This window comes from Tachyglossus aculeatus, chromosome X3 (genome assembly GCF_015852505.1).
Source record: "Tachyglossus aculeatus isolate mTacAcu1 chromosome X3, mTacAcu1.pri, whole genome shotgun sequence".
Lineage (NCBI taxonomy): Eukaryota > Metazoa > Chordata > Mammalia > Monotremata > Tachyglossidae > Tachyglossus > Tachyglossus aculeatus.
In genome coordinates, this window is record NC_052099.1 from 1891948 (window position 1) to 1918651 (window position 26704).

A 26704-nucleotide genomic window follows, 5' to 3' on the forward strand; every position below is an offset into this window, starting at 1 on the left:
TATGAGTATTTAGCAGGTATTTTACATCTTTAAATTTGATTATGTGGCCGAGAAACAGAAATCCACAGTAATGGGATTTAAATAAGAATTGGTACATATTATAGGGAAGTGGAACTCCAGAGAGTGAAACTTGCAAGAGTGCATCTGGATCATTAAGAAAGTTCAGACCACAACAGAACAAAAAGCAAGTGCTCTTTAGGGGACATGGGTTTTGATGAAGCATGATGATATATATATATCATCATCCTTCACTATATATAATATATATGTGTGTGTGTGTGTGTGTGTGTGTGTGTGTGTGTGTGTGTGTATACATATATTATATTGGTTTAGGATGGTGTTGGAGTAAGATTAACCCACTCAGTGATAAACTGCCTTACAGTGTCTCCAAAATAGTCAATAGGCCATCCCCAAACTTTGCACTTGACATTTCAATTGTCACTTTAAAATTGGTATCTGAAGACCTCAGTTATTAACTGATGCTCAGTCTAATCATAAAATTGGCAACAGAACCATTTATATATCCACAAAATATCTTTCTCCTGAGACTTATCCTTTGCCCACAATTACGGTTCTGTTGAGAGTTGGGAAATCCAATTCCCTTAGAGAAGGCTTCCTGTTTCAACACTGCCAGCTCAGGCCTTGTTTGGGGATCAAGATAGACCAGAAAGCAAATGGTAAGGTGGTAGCTGAATTCAAAGGGGTCACGCAGAAATGAAGAGTGTTGTGAGCCAACTCAAATCCCAACTTGACAAGGGAAATCTACTTTCAGTCATTTGGAGTGAAGTTTGGCCCAGGGCAATAAATAAGCAGGGTGAACAGAGACAGAAAGATTAATGGAGACTAATTCCTTGGCTGAACCAAGAACTAACACTGAAAATGAAAGGGTAGGTGGGCAAAGAAAGAGAATGATGAAAGAGTGGTTGGAATGGAACTCAGATTCCCCTCCCTCCCTTAGCAGCAAGACCCAATGCTACCGAAGGAAGCTTCATATTTCCAAGTTAATCACTCTAATAATCAATCAGTGGTATTTACTGAGCACTGACTGTTTTGAGAACTGTACTAAGCACTTCGGAGAGTACAACAAGATAGAGTAGATAGGCAGGATGCCAGCCCACTAGGACTTTACAGCTAACAGGAGGGAGCAAAATTGAATACGAATTTCCTATGACGTCTCTTCCACTCCCCTAAGTACTTAGTACCGTGCTCTGTATCGAGTAAGTAATACTGATCGATAAAGACTTTGTGTAGGTTGGTGAATCAGTCCTCCTAGCTTTGTGTCCAGAAACATTGCCCGCCTCTCTGCACCTGGGTAATTCTTGGTCCTCAAGGATGCCAAGCTGGGGAGGGGCAGAGCCCAGGCCTTGTGGGAGGCTTACCAGGGTCAGAGCCCTCAGTGTCAAAATTGCAACATTTTGCTAAAAGAAAAGAGCATGGCTCTGGGAATCAGGACGGGACACCTGTGTTCTAGTCCTGCTTCTGCCTGCCATTAACATGGGTGAAGACTGTACATGCACTTCAAAGTGTCTATTCCCCTGCCTGTCTACTTGCTCATCAATCAATGAATCAGTGGTATTTATTGAGCGCTTACTGTGTACGAAGCATTGGGCTAAGCACAATACAACAGCATTGGTAAGACACACTCCCTGCCCATACGGAGCCTACAATCCAGAGAGGGAGGCAGACATTAATACAAATTTTGGATGTGGACAGAAGTACTGTGGAGCTGAGGGTCAGATGAGTATCGCTTTGTGGATCCAGCCTCCGGGTAACTCTTGAGCTCGTGGACTGAAGGGTTGGAAATGGATTCACAGACTCAAAGTGCATGCGCAGTCTTCACCCATGTTCATTCAATTGTATTTACTGAGCGCTTACTGTGGGCAGAGCACTGTACTAAGCACTTGGAAAATAGGCAGAACCAGGGCTGAAACCTAGGCGTCCTGTCCTGATTCCCGGAGCCATGCTCTTTTCCTTGGGCAAAACGTTGCAACTTTGGCAGGTGTATTAGAAACAGCGTGGTCTAGTGGATAGAGCATGGGCTTGGGAGTCAGAAGGCTGTGGGTTCTAATTCTGGCTCTGCCACTTGTCTGCTGTGTGACTCTGGGCAAGTCACTTCACTTCTCTGTGTCTCAGTTCCCTCATCTGGAAAGTGGGGATTGAGACTGTGAGCCCCATGTGGGACAGGGACTGTGTCCAACCCAACTTGCTTGTATCCACCCCAGCATTTATTCATTCAATCATATTTATTGAGCATTTACTGTGTGCAGAGCACTGTACTAAGAGCTTGGGAAGTACAAGTTGGCAACATATAGAGACGGTCCCTACGCAACAACGGGCTCACAGTCTTAATACGGTGCCTGGCACACAGTAAGTACTTAACAAATACCAGAATTACTATCATTATTATTATTATTAAAGAATTGTGAGAAGTAATCTACAGAGGACAAAGCTATTCCTAGACTAATTAGCAATGAGTACACTGGTCAGCATGGTACCCAACTTCAGCAGCTGAAGCAGCTGGTAAAACTGGGAAGGAAACACTGGGCTTCTTTCCAAATTGCCAAGGAACCAAGTTCCGAAGGGGGAATGCTCACTTCCCCTAGCTCCAGCGAGGAGGTCACTCAGCACTGCACAGAGACCGACAGAGTTGGCATTCCTGACTCTGGGTAGAGGCGACTTGCCACATCAGTGTGACAGAGTTTGTGGAGACCCCTCTCCAGATATACCTCACTACTAATAATAATGATGACATTTGTTAAGCGCTTACTATGTGTGAAGCTCTGTTCTAAGCACTGGGGTGGATACAAGGTGATCAGGTTGTCCCACGTGGGGCTCACAGTCTTTATCCCCATTTTACAGATGAGGTAACTGAGGCACAGAGAAGTTAAGTGACTTGCCCATAGTCACACAGCTGACAACAGCGGAGCCGGGATTAGAACCCATGACCTCTGGCTCCCAAGCCCGTGCTCTTTCCACTGAGCCAGGCTGCTTCACAATAATAATGATGGTATTTTGTTAAGCGCTTATTATGTGCTAAGCACTGATCTAAGCACTGGGGTAGTTACAAGCTAATCAGGTTGTCCCACGTGAGGCTCACAGTCTTCATCCCCATTTTATAGATGAGGGAACTGAGGCCCAGAGAGGTGAAGTGATTTGCCCAAAGTCACACAGCTGACAGGTGGTGGAGCTGGGATTAGAACCCACGACTTCTGACTCCAAAGCCTGGGGTCTTTCCACTAAGCCACATTGCTTCCAGATCCTGTTCCCCTCCATTGACCATTTTCGGGGTGAAAAAGGATCATGTGACAAGACCCATCACAATTTACTCATTCCAAGCCTAACTGGCCTTATTGCTCACCCAGCCCCTCCGGGGTCAGTAGTGCCAGGAGGTAGGGGAAGTGTTAATGCTTCCTATCGCTCACTGTCAGCCCCTCCAATGTTAGTGAGCAAACCTTGGGTTGTGATCCAAGAGCACAGGTAACGCAGAAGATAGAGGGAGTAAGGGAAAAAAGGCTTAGCTGGGGACGGTCTCTTGGACGAGATGTGATTTTGGAGATGGTGCTGCCAGGTAAGAACTGAGAGGGAGTTCAAGACTAGAGGGAGGAGATTGGCAAGGTGCTCATAGCGAGATAGGCAAGATCAAGGTACGGAGTGTGTGATCTTGATTGTAGTGGTAAATTAGTGAGGAAGGGTAGGAGGGGGAGTGCTTTAATGTAAGAGGCTTCTGTTAGATAAGGTGAATGGGCAACCACTAGAGGTTCTTGAGTGGGAAGCCATGGACTGAACGTTTTTTAGAAAGATGATCTGGGCTACAGAGTGAAGTATGGAGTGGAGAGGAGAGAGGCAGAAAGGCGGCAGGGACGTCAGGAGGAGGCTGTCGCAATAGTCAAGGTGGGATTCAAGTGCTTGGATCAGCATAGTAGCAGTTTAGATGTAGAGGAAATGGATTTTAATGATGATTGTGAAGGTAGCACTGACAGGATTTGGTGGCATATTGATTACTTGGGTTGAATGAGAGAGATGAGTCTAGGATAACGCAAGGGTAACAGGATGGTGAGATGGAGGATTGCGGTTCTGTCTACGGTGATGGGAAAGGTTGAGGAGGGGTTGATGGGGCAAATAAAGGCCAAAAGGGTGGAAGGACTGGAGAGGGAAGTCGGGAGGAAGGGGAGAGGGAAGGAGAGAAAGGGAGGGGGAGAGAGATAGTTGGGGAGAGGGAGAGACAGGGAGAGAGGGAGGAGGGGGAAGAGAGAGGGAGTGAGAGAGAGAGACAGGGAGAGAGACAGGGAGAGACCGATCCAGTTCTCCCCTCTGGGTGTAAATTAGGCACGAAGACCCCTGACTCCCAGAACATTCGTTCTCCATAGAAATAGTTGCTTTGTTCCCTCTGGGGAGAAAACCCTGTTCTTTCAGCCAATGTGGTCTTGGCGGCAGAGCTATTAAACAGAAGCGATTCAACACTTTTTCCCTTTGCATTTCTTCTATCTGCAGATTTCCTGAATGTCACGGACATCCACCTGTTCAAGGAAAGCTGGGATAACAATAAACAGGAGCATCACACAGACAAGTTCATCAACAACAGGCTGATTGTTCGACGAGGGCAGCCTTTCTGCATCCAGATCGACTTTAACCGTCCCTACATTCCCAATAGGGACCACTTCAGGTTGGAGTTTGTCATAGGTGAGTGCCAAGAGGATGCTGGGTGAAAGGAGGTTATGCTATTTGCCAGGCAGATATCTTTAAACTCTGCTGCTTCCTGTAATTTCTTTGATTATTAATAATTATTATTATTATGAGAGTGATTGTTGGATATAAGAATTGTAGTATCGGTTAATCACTTATTGTGCGTCAGACACTGTTCAAGCACGGGGGAAGATAAAAGATCATCAGGTCAGACACAGTCTCTGTCCCACAGGGGCCTCACAGTCTAAGTAGGAGGGAGAACGGGTATTGAAGTCCCATTTTAAAGATGAGAAAACTGAGGCACAGAGAAGTTAAGTGATTTCCCCAAGGTCATACAGCAAGCAAGTGGGAGTGCCAGCCCCAGAACCCAGGTCTTCTGACTCCCAAAACCTGTGATTTTTTTTCAATAAGCCACCCTGCTCCTCTTTAGATGGTAACGTCCTTGAAGGCAGGGATATTTGTCTCCTAACGCTAAGGTGTTAACCCAAGAGCTCAGTACAGCACTCTGTTCAGAATGTAGTACAGTAAATACTACTGATTGATTTTGGTCTGGAGAATGAAGTTATAAGGTTGGACTTTCCCTCAGATTCTGTGATCTCTAATCTTACACTTCCATCCCGCCCCCTATGCTCCTTGTGTAAGTCACTCAACTTCTCCCAGGGCTTAGTTTCATTCCCTCTAAAGTGGTGTGGGCATTGGGAGGCTGCATGCTTAGGTTGTTGCCTGGAACCTTAAAAACATGGTAAAAGATTACTTTTACTGAAAAAGTGTGTAGGGGTTTTTTTGTTTGTTTTGTTTTTAAATGGGTCAAAACTTTTGATACCCCATGAAAACGATGAAAGCTTTCTTTCAAAAATCTCCTGGGGCCTATATCACAGAGTCCATTCATCTCAAAATGGATGACGCATCTTTCTTAACATCCTCCATTTTGAGAGAAAAAAATAAGGGCAGATTCCAGAATTTAAATGGCATTTTTGTTTTTATTTAGGACATTCAAATCCTGGTTGAATAGTGGGGCATTCTCTACCTTCTGGTGAAGGAAAGAATGTTTGGGATTGTGGAGAAAGAATTAAGGAGGAGGAGGTAGACCACTTGGTTTAAATCACAGGAAATTACCAGTACAGCCAGGAGAAATAACTGCAAGAAAAGAAATACAACTATTTGATTCAACATTTAATTTAATTCAACTATTTTTGGAGGTAATGTCTGTCTCCTGCTCAAGACTGTAAGTTCATGATGTGCAGGAAACGTGTCTGCTAATTCTGTTTTACTCTCCCAAGTGCTTAGTACAGTGCTCTGCACAAAGTAAGCACTCAATAAATATGATTGATTGATCGATTGGAGGGTCACATTTATCCGCATTAAACTAAAGAAGCAGTAGGAAAGAAGATCCTCTGGCATTAGCCATGGAACCATTTAGTATCTGACCCAGGCTAAACTCCATACTCTTTCATTTTCCCCTTGTACATTTAGCTGCTTATTACAAATTCCAATGGAACTAAGTTTGCCTCAGTGGCCTTGGTGAATTTTTTGCTAAAGTGTTTCTTTGTTCCTGCAATTTGGGCCCTTGTGACCCACAGAAACACCTAAATCTCCTTATTGTACTCCCCCCGCCGCCGGTCATTAGCCAAGTGAGGCAGCTGCAGCTAGAACCCCTGGCCCGTTTTCCCACAACTTCATGGCAGCCAGAGCAGGAATAGACTGCTCCCCTGAAACTGCCATGGGAAACTCCCTGCCAGAATCCAAACTCTCCAACTATTTGTGATCAGACTTTTGTTTTCAACCCTGTCAATCAATCACTGGTATCTATTGAGCATTTACTGGTAGAAGACTTGGGAAAGTACAGTAGAACACAGGTGGTAGACACATTCCCTATCCACAAGGAGCTTACAGCCTAGAGTCAACCACTACTTTTTTTTTTTTTGCCAAGCGCTGGCTGGTCATGGAAATTGATATTTCCCATCCCTGTAAACGGCACCACCATCCTTCCTGTCTCAAAAGCCTTGGCGTTATCCTTGATTCCTCTCTCTCGTTCAACTCAAATATTCAATCCATCACCAAATCCTGTCGCTCCCACCTTCGCAACTTCGCTAATAACATCCTACCACGTTAATACAATCATTCATCCTATCCTGCCCAGATTACTTGCCTCAGTCTCTTTACTGACCTCCCAAACTCCTGCTTCTCTCCACTCCGGTCCATACTTCACTCCCGCTGCCTGGATCATTTTTCTACAGAAAAGTTCAGGACATGTCACTCCCCCCCCCCACTCAAAAATCTCCAGTGGTTGCCTAGTCACCTCTGTATCAAACAAAAACTCCTCACCATTGACTTTAAAGCACTCCATCACCTTGCCCCTCCTACCTCACCTCGCTTCTATCCTTCTTTAATCCAGCCTGCATACTTTGCTCCTCTGGTGCAAACTTCCTCATTGTACTTTGATTTCGCCTGTCCCACCACCGACCCCTGGCCCATGTCCTTCCTCTGGCCTGGAAGGCCCTCCCTCATCATATCCACCAGACAATTGCTCTCCCTCCCTTCAAAGCCTTACTGATGGCACATCTCCTCCAAGAGATCTTCCCAGACTTTTCCCACTTTTCCTCATCTCCCACTCCCTTCTGCATCACTCTGACTTGCTCCCTTCACTCTTCCCCCCTCTCCCAACCCAACAGCACTTATGTATATATCTGTAATTTTAGTTATTCATATTAATGTCTGTTTATTTGTACTCATGTCTGTCTCCCCCCCCCCCCCCCGCCCCCCCGCCAGACTGCGAGCTCGTTGTGGGCAGGGATTGTCTTTATTGTTTTATTGTACTTTCCAAACGGCTTAGTACAGTGCTCTGCACACAGTTAGCCCTTAATAAATACGATTGAATGAATGACTGAATGAATTTATTGTAATTTTACTTCAGGACTTCATTTGCTACTCTAGTTCTGTGCCTTTGTTTTAATAGATTTGTTGGTAACCAATGCAATCAACCCAAGGTGATTCTGTTGAAATGCCAACTAAGTAAAGGACCTGAGTGAAGTGATGAAATTAGCTTTTTAAACCATAGTTTCTAAGAGAACAGAAAGAAATTAACATAATCCAAAAAGAAAATGAAGAGGAAAGCTCTCTGAGTTTGTTTGCATGTTTGGACTATTTTTTAACTGTTTCCACCCTGATGGTTTATATCATTGTAGCTGGCATGTAAGAGCATTATCTTTGTCAGTTTCACTCCCTCCAGTCTACTAACATTTGTTACAGAGGTCCTCTGGGCTTTAATAAAGGCAGGAAATTGACTATGTGCAATAAATGCCGATAAATTTGAGCCAGAGGGGTGTCTGGGGGATGTGCCTGTAGGAGAAGCTGCTTGTCTTTATCCACACTAGGTGTCCTTGGTTATATTAAATCATGACAGGCCTGAATGTTAATTATGGACCCTTAAAACCTGGAGCTGGAGCTGGGCAAGCTCAGGAACAGCTTGTGGTGTTAATTTGCTGTTACTTGTACACAGGCCCCCTGTTGCTCTGTTACATGGTTGAAAGGAGAAAGGGCTCATTCTAAAGTAAGAAAACTTCAGTTCTCATCATAGATCCCAGAGTATTCCAACCTGACCGGTAACCGGGACCCTGAAATGATAAGAGGAGTAGGGAGGCACCGAAGGAGACAGTCGCTCTTTCACGGCACTAGGAGAGACCTCCAGGATTAGTACTGTGAAAGCGCTACTGTGCCATAAAAGTACTAGTGTGTTTATGCTGTGAAAGCACTAATGTCCCACAGAAGGGCTGTGAAACCGGCGAAAGCACAAGTGTACTGTGAAAGCACTAACGTGCCTGTGCTGCAAAACCACTGGTGTGCAGCGAAAGCACGGGTGTGCGTGTGCTAAGTGTGGTGAGCCCACAACGAGCTGCCTTATTAGTGACCGTTTGTGAGCCTGTGAACAACAACAAGGAAGAGATCCGCGAAGGCACTGTTGGGTTCTTCTTGAGACAAGTGATTGCAGGCCTAGGGAGGCGTGGCTTTCTCCTCCTGCTCTACCAGGTAACGGGGCCTGGAACAATCAATGACTGCCACGTAGAGCCACAGCTGTGATGCCTAAGGCAGATAAAAGGTGCTCGTTTTGAGGCATGAAAGGGGGCATGCAGAGAACCAGCACTGAAGCACTCTCAGAGTCAAGGTAAGGAGGAGCAGCAGCACTCAGAAACAGCAGACGGAAGAAGCATCAGCAGAACAGGCTCCTCTGACCAGCAGACCGGTATTGGACCCTTGGTGGAGTGGAGGGAGAGGGTGTGTATGTGTCACTCCCTTGCACATTGGTAAAACAAAGTAAAAAACTTTCCACAGTAACCTTGGTGGTCAGAGGTGTGGTTTGACTTTACTACGTTTCACCGAGGCTTCCCCGGTCCAGGAAGGTCCTGGTTGGTACGAACCGGGGGCTCGCGACACACAGAAAGCACGAGTGTACCATTAAAGCACTTAGAGGACCTTCAGAGTGCTCTCACTGACCTCTGGAGAGTGAGCTTGACCCAGGAAGTAATAGTCCCCTGAAAATATTCGGTTTCGTTGTGCCCCCTCGCCAGTACAATCATCCTTTCTTCGGTTCATCCCTCAGAACTCCAACTACTCCTAATGATTCCATGCTACAAGTCCCCCTTTAGCCCTTTCTGTTTAGAATTAGAAGATACGGCATTTAAGGGTGACAATCAGTTGACACCTTGTCTCTGCACTGGGTTCTAGTGCCAGCTCTGCCATTTGTCTGCTGTGTGACCTTAGGCAAGTCACTTCACTTCTCTGTGCCTCAGTTCCCTCATCTGTAAAATGGGACTTAAGATGCTGAACCCTACGTGGGACAGAGATTGTGTCCCATCCAATTATCTTGTATCTACCCCAGAGCTTAGAACAGTGCCTGGCACATAGTAAGTACTTAACAAATACGATTATTATTACTACTATGGAAACTACCCTCTTAAAGGTCACCAATGATCTCCTTCTTTCCAAATCCGACAGCACCTATTCCATCCTAATCCTCCTCAACGTCTTAACTGCCTTCGACAGTGTTGATGACCCCCTTCTCCTGGAAACATTATTTAACCTTGGCTTCACTGACACTGTCCTCTCCCAATTCTCCTGTTTCCCTTGCTGCTTGTTCTCAGTCTCTGTCACAAGTTCCTCCTCTGCCTCTCACCCCCTAACCGTGGGAGTCCCTCAAGGTTCAGTTCTGAGTCCAACTTATTACCAACGTGTACTTCCCAAGCGCTTAGTACAGTGCTCTGCACACAGTAAGTGCTCAATAAATACGATTTAATGAATGAATGAATGAGTCTCTTATTCTCCATCTTCACCCACTCCCCTCGGAGAACTCATTCTCTCCCATGGCTTCAACTTCCATCTCTAAGCAGATGATACCCAAATCTACAACTCCAGCCCTGATCTCTTTCCTCTGCAGTCTCACACTTCTTCCTGCCTTCAGGACATCTCTACCTGGGTGTCCCACCAACACCTCAAACCTAACATGTCCAAAACTGAACTCATCTTCCCACCCAAACCCTGTCCTCCTCCCTGCGACTTTCCCATCACTGTGGAGAGAACCAACACCCTCCCTATCTCACAAGCCCATAACCCTGGAGTTGTCCTCAACTCAAACTCATCTCTCTCATTCTACCCACACATTCAATCTGTCAGCAAATCCTGTTGGTTCTACCTTCACAACATTGGTAAAATCTGACCTTTCCTCTCCATCCAAACTGTGACCATACTAATCCAAGCACTTATCTTACCCCGCCTTGACTACCGACCTCCGGTCTCTCCCCACTCCGATCCATATTTCACTCTGCTGCATGGATCTCTTATCAACAAAAATGTTCAGTCCATGTCTCCCCGCTTCTCAGGAAACTCCAGTGGCTCCCCATCTCCCTCTGCATCAAAGAGACACTCTTTACCATTTGCTTTAAAGCATTCAATCAGCTTGCTCCATCCTACCCCATCTCACTAATCTTCTACTTTATCCCCGCACTCACACTCTGCTCCTCTATCACCAGCTTACTCGCTGTGCCCCGATCTCGTCTCTCACCACCGACCCCTTTCCCGCATCCTCCCCCTAAGCCTGGAACTCCCTCTCTCTCCATATAGAAACAGCGTGACTCCGTGGAAAGAGCCCGGGCTTGGGAGTCAGAGGTCATGGGTTCTAATCCCGGCTCCTCCTCTTGTCAGCTGTGTGACCTTGGGCAAGTCACCTAACTTCTCTGTGCCTCAGTGACCTCATCTAGAAAATGGGGATTGAGACTTTGAGCCCCATGTGGGACAACGTGATTACCTTGTTTCTTTCCCAGCTCTTAGAACAGTGTTTGGCACATAGTAGGTGCTTAACAAATACCAACATTATTATTATTATTATTATATACACCAGACCACCACTCTGTCCACCCTCAAAGCATTATTAAGGTCTCATCTCCAAGAGACTTTTCCTAATTAAGCCCTCTTTTCCTCAGCTCACTCTCCCTTCTGCATCATCTATGCACTTGGATCTGTGACCCTTGGACATTTGATATTCATCCCACCCCCAACCACACAGCACTTATGTACCTATCTTTAAATTATATCTTATAAATTACTTATCTGTTCATATTAAAGTCTGTCTCCCCCTTTAGACTGTAAACGTGTTATGAGCAGGGATACTGTCCGCTAATTCTGTTGTATTGTTTGTATACTACGGTGCTCTGCACATAGTAAGCACTTAATGCCATTGATCGATGTATTAATTAAAGCACTCAATCACCTTGCCCCCTACTATCTTACCTTGCTGAGTCCCTACAACCCAGCAAGTTCACTTTGCTCCTCTAATGTCAACCAGCTCTCTGTACCTCGATCTCATCTGGCCTGAGACTCCCTCCTTCTTCAAATACAAGAAACGATCACTTTCCCACCTTCAAAAATGTTTTAAAACCACATCTTCAAGAGATCTTATCCAACTAAGTCTTCATTTCCCCTACCCCCTCTCCTTTCTGCATCTCCCTGGCATTTGGATCTGTACACTTTAGCCACTTGATATTCACTCCACCCACAGCTCCACAGCACTGACACACATAGCTGTAGTTTATTATAATGTGTCTCTCCTCTCAGACTGTAAGTTCCTTGTAGGCATAGTATATGTCCTAAACGATTGGGAGAGTACAATACAACAATAAACAGACACATTCCCTGCCCACAACAAGCTTACAGTCTAGAGGGGGAGACAGACAAATAAATAAATTACAGATATGTACAAAAGTACTGTGGGGTTGGGAGGCAGGGATGAACGAAGGGAGCAACTAAGGGTGACACAGAAGGGAGATGAAGAAGAGGAAAGGAAGACTTAGTTGGGGAAGACCTCTCAGAAAAGATGTGCTTTCATTAAGGCTTTGAAGGTGGGGAGAGTAATTGCCTGTCGGATTTGAGGAGGGAGGGCATTCCATGCTGGAGATAGGAGGTGGGTAAGAGGTTGTTGGTGAGATAGGCAAGATTAAAGACACAGTGAGAAAGTTAGTACTAGAGGAGCAAAGTGTGCCAGCTAGGTTGTAGTAGGAGGGTAGCGAAGTGAGGTAGGAGTGGGCAAGGTGACTGAGTGCTTTAAAGCCGATTATGAGGAGTTTTTGTTTGATGCGGAGGTGGATGGGCAACCACTGAGGTTTTTGTGGAGTGGGGTGACATGTCCTGAGCGTTTCTGTAGAAAAATGACCCAGGCAGTAAAGTGAAGCATGGGCTGGATTGAGGAGAGACAGGAGGCTGGGAGGTCGGCAAGGAGGCTTCTACAGTAATCAAGGTGGGGTAGAATAAGTGCTTGGATTAATGTGGTAGCAGTTTGGGTGGAGAGGAAAGGACGGATTTTAAGTGATGTTGTGGAGTTGGAATCGATAGGATTTAGTGATGGATCAAATATGTGGGTTGAATGAGAGAGAGGAGTCAAGGATAATGCCAAGGTTATAGGCCTGTGAGACAGGAAGGTTGGTGGTGCCATTTACAGTGATGGAAAAGTTAGGGGGAGGACAGGGTTTGGATGGGAAGATAAGAAGTACTGTTTTAGTCATATGAAGCTTGAGATAATAATAATTATTATTATTATGGTATTTGTTAAGCACTTACTATGTGCCAAGCACTGTTCTAAGCCTCGGGGAAGATACAAGGTAATCAGATCGCCCCACATGGGGCTCACAGTCTTAATCCCCATTTTACAGATGAGGTGACTGAGGCACAGAAAAGTGGCTTGCCCAAGGTCATACAGCAGACAAGTGGCAGAGGTGTTATTAGAACCCATGTATTCTGACCCCCAAGCCTGTGCTTTTTCCACTAAGCCATGCTGCTTCTCGAATAATAATCAAGGTACTTGTTAAGCGCTTACTATGTTCCAAGCACTGGGGTAGATACAAGGTCATCAGGTTGGGCACAGTCCCACATAGGGCTCACACTCTGAATCCCCATTTTACAGATGAGGGAACTGAGGCCCAGAGAAGTGAAGTGATTTGCCCAAGTTCACACAGCAGACACATGGCAGAGCCGGGATTTGAACCCGTGACCTCCTGAATCCCAGGCCAGTGCTCTATCCACTAAGCCATGTAGAGAAGTCTGGAAGGCAGGGTGAAATGCGAAACTACAGAGAGGGAGAGAGATCAGGACTGGAGATGTAGATTTCGTTATCATCTGCATAGAGGTGGTAGTTGAAGCCAGGTGAGAGAATGAGTTCTCCAAGGGAGTGGGTGTAGATGGAGAATAGAAGAAGACCCAGAACTGAACCTTAAGGGACCCCCACTGTCAGTGGGTGGGAGGCAGAGGAGGAGCCCATGAAAGAGATCGAGAATGAGCAGCAGGAGAGATGGGAGGAGAACCAGGAGAGGACAGTGTCAGTGAAGCCAAGGTAGGATAATGTTTCCAGGAGAAGGAGGAGGTCGACACTGTTGAAGCAGCTGAGATGTTGAGGAGGATTAGGATGGAAAGAGGCCATTGGATTTGGCAAGAAGGAGATCACTGTGGAGTAAAGGGGACAGAAACCAGATTTGAAGGGGTCAGGGAAAGCATTGGAGGAAAGGAACCTGAGGCAGTGGGTGTAGACAACTCACTCAAGGAGTTTGGAGAGGAATGGTAAACAGGAGATGGGGTGATAACATATTCCTTTGTGGACACAGAATATGTCTACCACTTCTATTGTATTGTACTCTCCCAAGAGCTGATTGCACAGTGCTCTGAACACAGTAAGCACTCAAAAAATACCTTTGATTGATCAATTTCCAGGTGCAAAGCATTGTACTGAACTCTTGGGAGAGTATGGTCGAATAGGTAGACACAATCCCTGCCCTCAAGGATCTTACAGTCTAATGGGAGAGACAGTCTTTCAAATGAATTGTAGGTTATGGAAGTATAGAGTTGAAGGATATGGACAGATGTTCATAAAAGTAGTTCAAACTATTGCTTCTATATTAACTGATTTACCCTGATACAAAAATCAGCACTTAAAGTGCTTTCCACCCAACAACTAAAACTCTCCTCTATTATCATTAAAGCTCAAAAAGGCCTAATAAAATGTATTTCCTGTGGGATGCGTATCAAGGTGCTTTGCGGGGGTTGATTTAAGTCCATAGGCGGTGCACAAGGGTGGGAGAATAGGGTGGGGAGATGAGAGATTAGTCATGGAAGGCTTCCTGGAAGAGATATGATTTTAGTAGGGCTTTGAAGATTGGGAGAGTGGTGGTCTGTCAGATAAGGGGGAGAGAGTTCCATGCAGGAAGGAGGGCCTGAGCAGAGGAGTCGACAGTGAGAGAGGTGAGATCGAAGCACAGTTATTAGTTGGCGCTAGTGGAATGAAGTGGGTTGTAGTGGGTGACGGGGAGGATAGGTAGGAGGGAGAGAGCTGATTGATTGTCTTCAAGGTCCTTCACACCTCTCCATTGTCCTTTTTTGAGTCAAACGTTTTTCACATGAGGTAATCCAGGAACGTGTAACCTGAATTGTTCTGTCCTGGAGATTCAATGGTAATACCGTATGCATTTCCCAATACACAAAATGAGCAGTCGTTCTGGAGGGGTGTAGGAGAAACAGGGAGCCGTGAGCAGTATGTGAAAGGAGAGGAAAATGGCTTCTTTTCCTATTCCTCTCTCAGTGGATATAACCGCACCCACACATTTCATTCCTCAACACCAGGGCGCTTACTGTGTCTTGATTTCATTTCTCATGCTGTCCACCCCTTGCTCAAACTCTCCGTCCAGCTTGGAACTCATCTTCAAAGCCCTCCTAAAATCATACCTTTTCCAGGAAGCCTTCCCTGCCTGCCCTTTCATCTCCCTACTCTACTCTCCCTCCCTTCCGGATCACTAATATGCTTGTGTCTATTCCCCTTTTAAGCACTTTGATACGCGCCCCTACCGCCACAGCACTTATGACCATATCCTTATACTTTGCCACTTTCCTTCTCTGCCTGTAATTTATTTTAATGCCTGTCTCCTCCACTAGATGATAAGCTTCTTGAGGGCAGGGATCTTGTTTACCAACTCTATTGTATTGAACTCTTCCAAGGTAGAGTGTTCTGCCCTCAGTAAGTCCTCAAAATGTACCATTAATTGAGTTCTGATGTGAGTGAGTTCTGATGCTCACTAACGTTTGGGGTTTTAGCATGTGGAACACCAGTGGCCTGTTGCTTAGGATCTATATAGCGGCATGCTGGAATGGGGCCTGTTAGAAAGGGTCTTTTTTGCAACCGCAAGCAAACAGAGCCTTGAGTGCATGCCCCACCGGGGAGTGGGATGCAGAGGGTGGTCTGCTGAGGCCCAGGTCAAAAGCTCACAAGATGCAGTGTTCACATAGCGATGCCAGGAAAAAAATGGCCTCAGCTGAACATTCCACCTAGAAAAACAGCATGGCACAGTGGAAAAAACCTGGGTTCTAATCCTGGCTCCTCCACTTGCCTGCCGAATGACCTTGGGCAAGTCACTCAACTTCTCTGCGACTCAGGTATCTCCTCTGTAAAATGGACATTCAATACCCGTTCTTCCTCCCCAGCTAGACACTGAACACCCAGTGGGACAGGGACTGTGTCTGACCCGATTACCTTGCATCTATCCCAGCGGTTAAAATGGTGCTTGACACATATTAAATGCTTAACAAAACCCATAAAAAATAAGGATAGCCTCCGGTGATTCTTCAATGGTGTGAAAGTAAACTGAACCTTTAAGTAAAGGAAAATCCACGAAGGTCCAAGAAAAGCAGGAAAGAGACAGCTGAGGAGAGGGCACTAGTAGTATTGGGAGCTGAGGAAGTGAGAGTTTTGGGTCATTTCTTGAAAAATGTACTGTGATTGGACTGAACAATGGGGAATATCCCTGAAACAGCAGGGAACGGCATAGGGCACCAAATCAATGTTGCTGTGCTGGTTTAGAATTGTATCTGCTTGCTTAGCAGAAATAGGTTAGGGTTGAGAGGGAGCAGTGTGGTTATGTCTGTGCTGTGGCTCTGGCTTGTGGCCACAGGTTTTGAAATGAGACTGCCTGTAAGCTCCTTGTGGGCAGGGATTGTTCCTGCCTACTCTTTTGTACCGTAATAATAATAAGTAGGGTATTTGCTAAACGCTTACTATGTGCCAAGCACTGCTCTAAGCTATGGGATAGATGTGCAGAGCCCTCCTACTAAGCACTTGGGAGAGCCCTAAATGAGCTTATGGTCTCGGAGGGGAGGCAAACACAAAAATAAATTTACAGCTAGGAGGAAAGAATAAAATAAAAAGATCTGTACAGATATGGCACAGGGTAAAGTGGCATGAAAGAGGTTAAATGGCAGTTGGGGAGAGGAGTAGGGAGATAAGAAGTTAATCTGGAAAGGCCTGGGAGAGAAACGATCAATGATAACCATCCCCAGGAAGAGAACCCAGGGGTCAGCAGTATTTATTCAGTGCCTTCTGTGGACAGAGCAGTGAGTGTACTCTGGCATTTCAGGGAAAATTGGCTGCATTAAACTCCACGCCAACTGGCTGCTTTTTGTGGGTAGTCATCTTTACTGACTGAGCACTTACTCTGCGCAGAACATTCCACTAAGTGCTGGGAAAGAATATACGGGTGTTTGAATAAGCTTTAGCCCTTTGTACACTAAGTCTCCTATAACATGAAGATTGCATTCTCTCACAACCTCATGTTGTTAGTGATGCCTGTCTACTTGTTTTGTTTTGTTGTCTGTTTCCCCCCTTCTAGACTGTGAGCCCATTGTTCAGTAGGGATTGTCTCTATTTGTTGCTGAATTGTACTTTCCAAGTGCTTAATATACCGCTCTGGACACAGTAAGTGCTCAATAAATACAACTGAATGAATGACTGCAAGTTAATCAGGTTGGACCCTCCCAAGCGCCCATAATAAGTGCTCAATAAATACCACTGACTGATAGGGGTCAACGTCCTTCTGCTTCCCCAGAGTCCCTTGAGCTCCCCACCATGGAAGTGAGGGATCCCTATCCCATCCCCCTTGGATTAGCATTCCCCCATCGCTCCAGGTACCTCCCTCTCTCCCTGAGGCACCTGGGGAAAGTCGGAGAGGGCCAAGCAGTCTGGAAGGGGCAGATCTGGGCCAGGACATGGAATTCCTGACCTGGCATCACGTGCCCTCTCCCAGTCAGCCTGAAGAGTCCAGATGAGAGGGTGGGGGGGATTGGGGGGACTTTGGTTGCCACGAGTTCCCGCACGGTGGACAAACACTGTAGTAGATCCAAGGTCATCAGGTCGGACTCAGTCCCTCTCCCGCATGGACTCACATTCTAAGTAGGAGGGAGAACGGGTATTGAATCCCCATTTTATAGATGAGAAAAGTGAGGCATAGAGAAGTTAAGTGACTTGGCAAATGTCTCCCAGGGGTATGCTCTTTCCACTAGCCTATGCTGCTTCCCTTGATCTGGGTTCCTTGGGAAAGAGCTAACGAGCTGGGTTTTAAGAATGGGGGCAATGTGTCCTCTGGAGTAAGTAGAGAAATGGGATAGTCTGTGATTGAGAGATAACAAGAGCCAGGGGGCAGGGTTAGGGGCCAGACCAGCATGGCGTAGTGGATACAGCACAGGCCTCAGAGTCAGAAAGTCATGGGTTCTAATCCCAGCTCTGCCACTTGTCTGCTGTGTGACCTTGGGCAAGTCACTTAGCTTCTCTGTGCTTCAGTGACCTCATCTGTAAAATGGAGATTGAGACTGTGGGACAGTGGGACAGGGGCTATGTCCAACCAGAGTAGCTTGTATCCAGTGCTTAGTACGGTGCCTGGCACATGGTAAGTGCTTAACAAATACCATTATTATTACAACAGGCAGACCCGGTTAGCCTGGAGCAAGTGGATGGAGTGGAAGGGGGAAAATCAGGGGGATTAGTGGAAATCGTGTTCACAAATCAAGTTTCATTCCGATGTGGTGATAGAAAACATAATACATTTATCAAAGTGAATTCAAAGCACTTGATTTTGACATTGAAAAAAATGGATCGCCCTACTTTTCTTTGACATTATGAAGACTAGGTTCTTCAAAAGCAGCAAGGTGCCCTGAAGCTGGGTGGCTTGGAAATTAGAAAACTATTCGGGTAAGCTGGGATTCAGCAAGAGGAGATAGAAACTCTAGATTTCCTGGATTTCCTGTCTGTGTGTGTGCATATGTGTGCGGCTGGGTGTGGGGGGAGGCATTGGGGAGGGTTGCAGAAGATTATATTAAATTCCATAAATTTGTTTCATAAGTTATTTCATATCTTAATGCTTTCTGTCCCTCTAGACTATAAGTGCCTTGTGGTCAGTGGATGCGTCTACTTTACCCTTTGTGTTGGACTCTCTCTAACACTTGGTACAGTGTTCTGCACACCATAAAAACTTAATAAATGCCATTGATTGCTTCTACAACTGTAAAAATCAGTCATTTTTATTGAGCACTCACTGTGTGCAGAGTACTGTACTAAACGCGTGGGAGAGTGCAGTGTAACAGTGTTGGTAGACACATTCCCTGCCCACAACAAGCTTACAGCCTAGAGAGAATCTCATCATTTGCTTCACACACTTTCATCCACTCTCACTGACTTTACCTGCAGCTCATAGCACTACAGAACCAAAGGAGAATTTCTCAGCTATTCTTAAACTTTTTTGGATCAACATTTTCTGATTTCTATTTTGGCCCAGGGTGGAAATGTTTTGGAACGTTTCAATATTAGCTCATAGTTTGAGAGGAAAATAATTACCTCTTCTAAGCCCGGGAAATAAAGATGAACAATTTGCGGCTCTAACATTTCAAGTCTAGGCCAGCATTTAAACAAGAGCTTAGCCAAAGAATTTGTCCTCGATGAAAACAAGTTCTTTGGATGTTTTTGAAGCAATTTGTTTCTCAGGCAATCTCTGGTAATAAATGTGTGAGATGATGAAAATGAAGTATTGGAGCCGGCGAAGATGTCACTTTTCTCTACGGAATTTGTCTTTTTGTAACATATTTGTGACACCCTGTCTCGATAATTTCATTTTCACATTTCGATCACTTGTACCTTTTAGTGTGTGGAAAAAGATAGCTAAAAACATGTCAGAGACACTTTTATTATTCAAGAGTCAGTTTCAAGAGAAAGGATGATTCATCAGAGTAGCATTTGGAGCTACACATGGGAAGATATAATTTCTAGAACTCCTGATTATCATTCTTCCATGGCTTTGGTTTCTGAGTGATCAAATTCTTTTCTAAAATCTAGAAAAAAAAAAAAGAATTGAACCTGTCCTTCATTCAATTCTGCTCATTAACAAGCTGATGGGTTACACAAGTACCAAGAAAGGTTGTGGGAATGCAATCCTTATTTTTGTGTGTGTGATTATCACAGATTTCTTATCTTCTCAAGGGTTATGTGCAAATTATATTGTAAGTCTCCTGACCAATGGTGTAAGCTTTTTCCTGGAAGAAACTCGTTATACTATTGTCTGGCTAATCTCTGGTTCAGGTGATATAGAAAATAATAATAATGATACTCGTTAAGCTTTTACTCTGTGCCGAACACTGGAGTAGGTACAGTATACTCAGACCAAAGTCCCTGTCCCCAGTTGGGGCCCACTTTACAGATGAGGAAACTGAGGTACCGATAAGTACAGTGACTTGTGCAAGGTTACGCAGCAGGTAAGTGGCAGAGGCTGGAGTCAGAGCTCCTGAATCCCAGGCCCGTGCTCCTTCCGAGAGGCCATACTGCCTCCGTTGATTCTGCATCACACCGTGGGGAACCACTAAAAATTCATTCACTTCATTCAATCGTATTTACTGAGCGCTTACTGCGTGCAGAGCACTGGACTAAGCGCTTGGGAAGTACAAGTCGGCAACAGATAGAGACGGTCCCTACCGAACAACGGGCTCACAGTCTAGAAGACTGTCAAAATGTAAAGGGACAGAAAATACAAAACTATTTCACAGCAAAGGCAAGTAGATTGCCACCGGGTCACCTGAAAGACAACAGTCCACCCGAGCCCAGTGGCATCTCACTTCAGTAGGGGTGGTTGGGGACATTTTCGGCTCAGGTCTACCACCCGATCTGCCTCTCGGACTGCGTGCTCTGGCCAAACAATTTCCATGGGCACCGCAAAGCTCAGAGGCCACTTGGCTCAGATGGACCTGGTGGTGAGGCAGGCCGAAAATCCTCCAACCTCTCTGGGGTGATAGGGCTGGTCCCCTCAAGCTCTCTCACCTTTGCCCTGGTCTGTGCCCAAACTCTCCAGGCAGAGAACCAGAAGCCTGTGACACCCTTATTGTCCCTGGCACGCAAATGGCAGGACAGGGTTGGAATGTCTGCAACATGGATGAACTACACCAGCTCAATCCAGAGGACACAGAACTGAGAATTCTGGAAACCTAGACCATCGGTCCAGAGCAACGTCCCCCAGTCCAGACTCCACCAACGCTCTCCATGTGGAACCTCAGTGTTTTCCCTGTTACAATAACCACTTGAAACGAAAATGATGGGGTGAAATTCACTCTTCAACTTGAATTTATTTCCATCTTATACCTGACTCTTAAAAGGGACAGGCAAATCCCAATTGCAATTTGTGGTTCGGTTAGATACCAAACTCACGTTCAAAAACATTCCTAAGGAGGATTTATGGGATCTGTGAGGGTTCCATGGCAACATGGCATCTTTCACTTCCTGAGGATGCAAGCAGGCATTTACTCACATTTCATACCACGCTGTCACTCGACAACTGTGGAGTCCTCCTTACCCCGTCCGTCTCCATTCTACCCCCCACCCCTTTTCAGTCGCCCCACTCTTCCCGCAGCCTTCTGAAATCTCAATCCCATCCCTACCCAGAGTGTTCCCCCACTTCACTCCGGTAGTTGTAGTAACAGTCTTTAGTAAGCACTTACTATGCAGGAGAGTCCAGGGTGGGGATCACTTCAAAACAAAACAAAGCAAGCCACATGGAATGAGTCTGCTAATGGGACGGTCTTAGTGTGGGAGAGGGCAGGAATGTCAGAGGACCTGGTTTCTAATCCTAGTTCTACCACTTGCCTGCTGTGTGACATGGGGTGAGTCACTTAACTTCTCTGTGCTTCAGTTTCCTCATCTGTAGACTGGGGATTAAATACCCGTTCTCCCTCTGACTTGGACTGTGAGCCCGATGTGGGATGGGGACTGCATCTGGAATGATTAACTTGTATATATCCATTCATTCAATCGTATTTATTGAGCGCTTACTGTGTGCAGAGCACTGTACTAAGCACTTGGGAAGTACAATCTATCCCAGTGATACAGTACTTGAAACGTAGTAAAGGGTGTATGAATGGGGATGGGGTTTTCAAGAAGAAGGGCAAATAGAAGTCACCAGTCGGGGTTGGAAATGGATGACGGATGGGACAAAATATTGCTAAAAATCATACATGCTTCATCATCAGTTGTAAGACATCAAACTGTCACTCCCTCACTAGGGTTGCAGTTGATAGGAGGATTTGAATGATGGCTTTTTCATAATGATTCCTACCTGATTAGACCTCCTAATAACAGTTGCCAATCTAGTTTTGGAGGCAGGTTCTATTATATAGCCATAAACCCCAAAACCTGTTGTTGCATTTAAAGGCTCCGTCTTAAGTTAATGATACATTCTAAATGTTGCTGCCATTCCCTGGAGGAGAGTAGTATAAAAAAAAGCACCTTAAGACAGCTGTTCATTACCTTCCAAGCGCCTTTTTTCCCCCACTCCTTCCCTAGGGGCTTCAGCACAAGTCCATAGGTTCAAGTGCTGAGCACAGATGGCCTACAGAACTGGGCTTACATTGATTTGTCAGTTTATGTATTCTCTCCCCCAGACAGCCCCGCCAGTGTGAATCCTCGGTGGCCTGTCACTTGTGGCTGGATCGGTGATCCGCTCCCTCAGCCAATCAGTAGCCACTGCAATCAGCATCACTCCTCTTGGGTTCATTCAATCATATTTATTGAGCACTTACTGCATGTAAAGCACTGTACTACGCACTTGGGAGAGTACAACAATCAACAGACACGTTCCCTGCTCACAACGAGCTTACAGTCCAGAGCGGGGGCAGACAGGCATTATTATAAATAAATGACAGATATGTACATAAGAGCTGTGGGGCTGGGATGGGGAAAGAACAAAGGGAACAAGTCAAGGTGTCGCAAAAGAGAGTGAGAGAAGAGGTTTGAGCACTGGAAAGCGGAATGGGAAGAAGACCCCCGGGGAGGGTCGGAGTCAAGGGGCTGAACGTTAAGGGGAGGGAGTTCCCGGAGGGTCGGACCAAGTTCTGTCCACTGCTCGACTCCATCACTTGTTGGGGCAAGGGAGAAGTGGGTGAAGGGGGGCTAGAACCAGGAGTCGGATCTAAGGAGAAGGGGCAGGGGATGTCCACCCCAAGATGACGGCCACCCAAGCTATCCACCTGGTGCGTACGTCCATCCTCGCTCCCACCCATGTCCCAGCCCTGGTACTGTCCTCCCCTACCACTTTGCACATAGTAAGCGCTTAATAAATGCCATCATTATTACCGCTGCTCTCCCGCTTCCCGGATCCTGCGGAGATCAACCTGTCCTCTCGTTGCCTCTCCCACTGCCACCCCTGCTGCCCCACTGCATCACTGGAAAGCCCAAACCTCCCTACCTTCTGTCTCCTCTGAGCCACTGAGGATGCACTCCCAGCCTGGGTAATAATAATAATAATAACAATTGTTATAATAATAATAATAGTACTTGGTAAGCACTTACGTCCCCTCTCAGGGTTGCATCTGTAGAATTTCCAGTACTCTACCAATCTCGACTATAGGAGGGAGAGTCAAGCAGAGGCATAGCCACTCCATTACTAGCTTAGGCAGCGGCTGGCGAGTGGAAGGCCATCTGCTACAAGTCAAAACTCACCTGTGCTGGGCAGCAGTGGCATGCTTAGAGAAGCAATGTGGCGCAGTGGGAAAAGCCTGGCCTTTGGAGTCAGAGGTCATGGGTTCAAATCCCAGCTCTGCCACTTGTCGGCTGTGTGACTTCGGGCAAGTCACTTAACTTCTCTGTGCCTCAGTTACCTCAACTGTAAAATGGGGATTAATACTGTGAGCCCCCCGTGGGACAACCTGATCACCTTGTAACCTCCCCAGAGTTTAGAACAGTGCTTGGCCCATAGTAAGCGCTGAATAAATGTCATTATTATTATTATTATGGGAGAGAGTCAAGGGCAAAGACTCAAATTTACTGCATGGAAGTTGGCAGTGGTAAACCACTTCTGTATTTTTACAAGAAAACCCTATGGATACACCACCAGAACGATTGCAGATGGAGGTGGAGCGTTCTGGGAGAGGTGTGTCCGTGGTGTCGCTATGGGTTGGAGACAACTCGACAGCCCAAGACAAGAAGCACTTACTATGTGCCAAACACCGGGGTAGACATAAGGCAATCAGGGGGGACAAAGTCCCTGTGCCACATGAGGCTCACACTCTTTATCCCTATTTTACAGATGAGGTAACGGAGACACAGAGAAGTGAAATGACTTGACCAAGGTCACGCTGCAGGCATGTGGGTGAGCTGGGATTAGAACCCAGGTCCTTCTGATTCCCAGGCCTGTACTCTAACCACTAAGCCATGCTGCTTCCTGGGGGTCTGTCTGACTTCACAGTTAGATCAGCTCGGGCAGATGCCCCCCACACTGCCCTCAGCACTAGGCAGGGGGTCACCAGCGCATATACTCTCTGCAATAAATAGGACTGATTGAGTGGATTTGTTCTAATTGAGCAATGGGCTTAACTCTGTTCAGGTCATTGGTATTTTTGCCAGCTGCCCTGTTTTTTGTTGAGTGAGTGTTTGGATGTTTTTGTATCAGCTTATGTGTTGGACTGATGAAACAAAAGTTGTGGACCCGCCCAGTGTATTTCCATTTTCTTGAAAAGTTCAGTTCCTGAGAGAGAATTTTTTGCATCAGGCTTCCTATCCAAGAATGAGAATAGCCCAACAGAGGCCGGCAAGCTCCAAGCCAAGAACTAGCTTGTTCATACTCTGCGCATGTATGATGGTATTTGTTACATGCTTAGTCTGCGCCAAGCACTGTACTAAGAGCTGGAGGAGGTACAAGATAATCAGGCTGGGTAAAGTCCACGTCCCACATAGGGCTCACAGTCTGTATCCCCATTTTACAGATGAGACACAGAGAAGTTACTGAGGCACAGAGAAGTTATGTGACTTGCCCAACAGCAGACCGTGGTAGAACTGGGATTAGAACCCAGGTCCTCTGACTCTAGGCCATGCTCTTCCCACTAGGCCATACCGCTTCTCTTCTTCATCAGGAATAAGAGTCAGGGAAGTCACGGAGATATTTCACCAGGTCAGAGGGTGGGGGAAGGCAATTGGAGCCAATGGAAAAGTGATGGGTGGGGGGCAGAGGGATGGGTGGGACAGGGGGATTCTCATGTCCCCCCAAATAAAAAAAAAACAGAAACAACCAACCATGAGCTATTGGAGTCCTGCGTCCCCCTTTCCGCAAAGGACACAGATGGGTAAATATACTTCCATGGTGGACTCTCTTCTTCTCCTACCTGATCCTCGGAGACCTCACCCAGTTTGGACCTTGTCATGTTCCATTTGTTAGAATTCATTCATTCATTCACTCGTATTTATTGAGCGCTTACTGTGTGCAGAGCACAGTAGAATTGGAACTCAGGCCTTGGGGCTGCTTTTTCTGACCGATGTAGGGGACTAATATGGTGGTGAGATTTAAGGTGCCAGGCTACTGCATCCTAATGTCAGTTCTATGGTGCATGCACTTTGTTGTCCGGGACGTGTCAGGAAGCACTCTGCTTTCTCATCTATCAAGTGAAACTGATGGAATGCATGCTTGTTTGAGCACAAAGCTCCTGTCTAGGGACAAGAAGACTCTCTCTCTCTCTCTCTCTGTGTGCCTTTCTGTCAAACTGCACTCATAGTCTAATACTTCCTGATCATTCATTCATTCAATCGTATTTATCGAGGGCTTACTGTGTGCAGAGCACTGTACTAAGTGCTTGGAAAGTACAATTCGGCCACAGACAGAGACAATCCCTACCCAACATCTCTCTACTCCAGCTGGGAAAATGTAACCAAGCAAGTCTCTTCACCTCTCTGGGCCTTCATTTATTCATCTGTAAATTGGGGATTCAAGTATCTATTTCTCCTCTTACTTAGAGTGTGAGCTCCATGTGAGGCAGGGACTGTGTCCAAATTGCATATATACTTTATCTACCCCAGCACTTGGTACATAATAAGCATGCAACAAATATCACAAATTATTATTATTATTCTTAGCCATCTTTAATGTGTAATCTTCCCTCTCCCTTTTAATGATCCATTATTCATTTTCTCTGAAGCACACCTGAAACACACTTATAATAATTATGGTATTTGTTGTGTTTACTAAGTGTCAGGCATTGTTCTAAGTGCTAGACAGAAACCACAACCTGATTGACCTGATAAACTTCTCCATCTTATATTCCTTCAGACAGGAATTCAAACTCTGCTCCAAATCTAGTGGGGAAAGCCTTTACTAATGAACCACTGACTGTAATTCATGCTGGGAAACAAAAATAATTATAAAGATAATAACTGTGGTATTTGTTAAGCACGTATTATGTGCCAAGCACTGTTCTAAGTGCTGGGGCAGAAGATACATGCTAATCAGGATGGACACAGTCGCTGTCCCCATTTTTCAGTGAGGTAACTGAGGCACAGAGATGTGAAATGACTTGCCCCAGGTCCCACAGCAGACATGTAGCAGAGCTGGGAATTAGAACCCACATCCTCGGATTTTCAGTCCCTTCCTTTTTCCACTAGCCCATGCTGCCTAGTGGAAAGAGTGTGCGCTTGGGAGTCAGAGGAACTGGGTTCTAATCCTGTGATGTTAGGCAAGTCACTTCACTTCCCCCCTGCCTCAACTTTAAACTGTAATACCTGTGTTCGCTCTTATGCACATGAAAGACAGATATTCTGAATGAAGGTAAGAGACAGGAGAAGAAGAAAGGAACCAGGGCAGGAAGAATGGGAGGCAGGGAAAGAGAAATGGAGATTAAAAACGGACTGGCATTCATCGTCACAATCAGCCTGTCTTAGAGATAATAACAATAATAATAATAATAATGGTATTTGTTAAGCGCTTACTATGTGCCAAGCACTGTTCTAAGCGCTGAAGTAGATACAAGGTGATCAGGTTATCCCACGTTGGTCTCACAGTCTTAATCTCCATTTTACATGTGAGGTAATGAGGCACAGAGAAGTTAAGTGACTTGCCCAAGGTCACACAACAGACAAGTGATGGAGCCAGGATTAGAACCCACAGCTTTTGACTCCCAAGCTCTTGCCACTAGGCCATGCTGCTTCACTTTTTTGGGAAGTGTTAGGCTGCTGCTGAATCTTCATGTTTGTTGGTCAATGCATGGTCAGTTATAGGTTAGCATATCAGGAACTCTGTTTTAAGTTTGAAAATGGTGACGACTTTAGAATCACGAGGCCAAAATTTTTCTTTCTTGGGAAATGTTTTGTTACTATTTTCACCTTTCGCAGATCTTATCTGATGCAGTAACAGCTTTTCACTTTTGAGAATGA

General features: G+C 45.8%; 1 protein-coding gene across 1 annotated transcript in view; it reads left to right on the plus strand.

The window, feature by feature from the left end:
- The window catches only part of F13A1 (coagulation factor XIII A chain), a 151802-nt gene that overhangs the window by 17506 nt on the left and 107592 nt on the right, over nucleotides 1-26704 (plus strand). The window contains exon 2 of the mRNA XM_038770355.1: nucleotides 4492-4680. Coding sequence (XP_038626283.1) covers nucleotides 4492-4680 — 189 coding nt within the window. The remainder of the gene's footprint in view (nucleotides 1-4491; nucleotides 4681-26704) is intronic.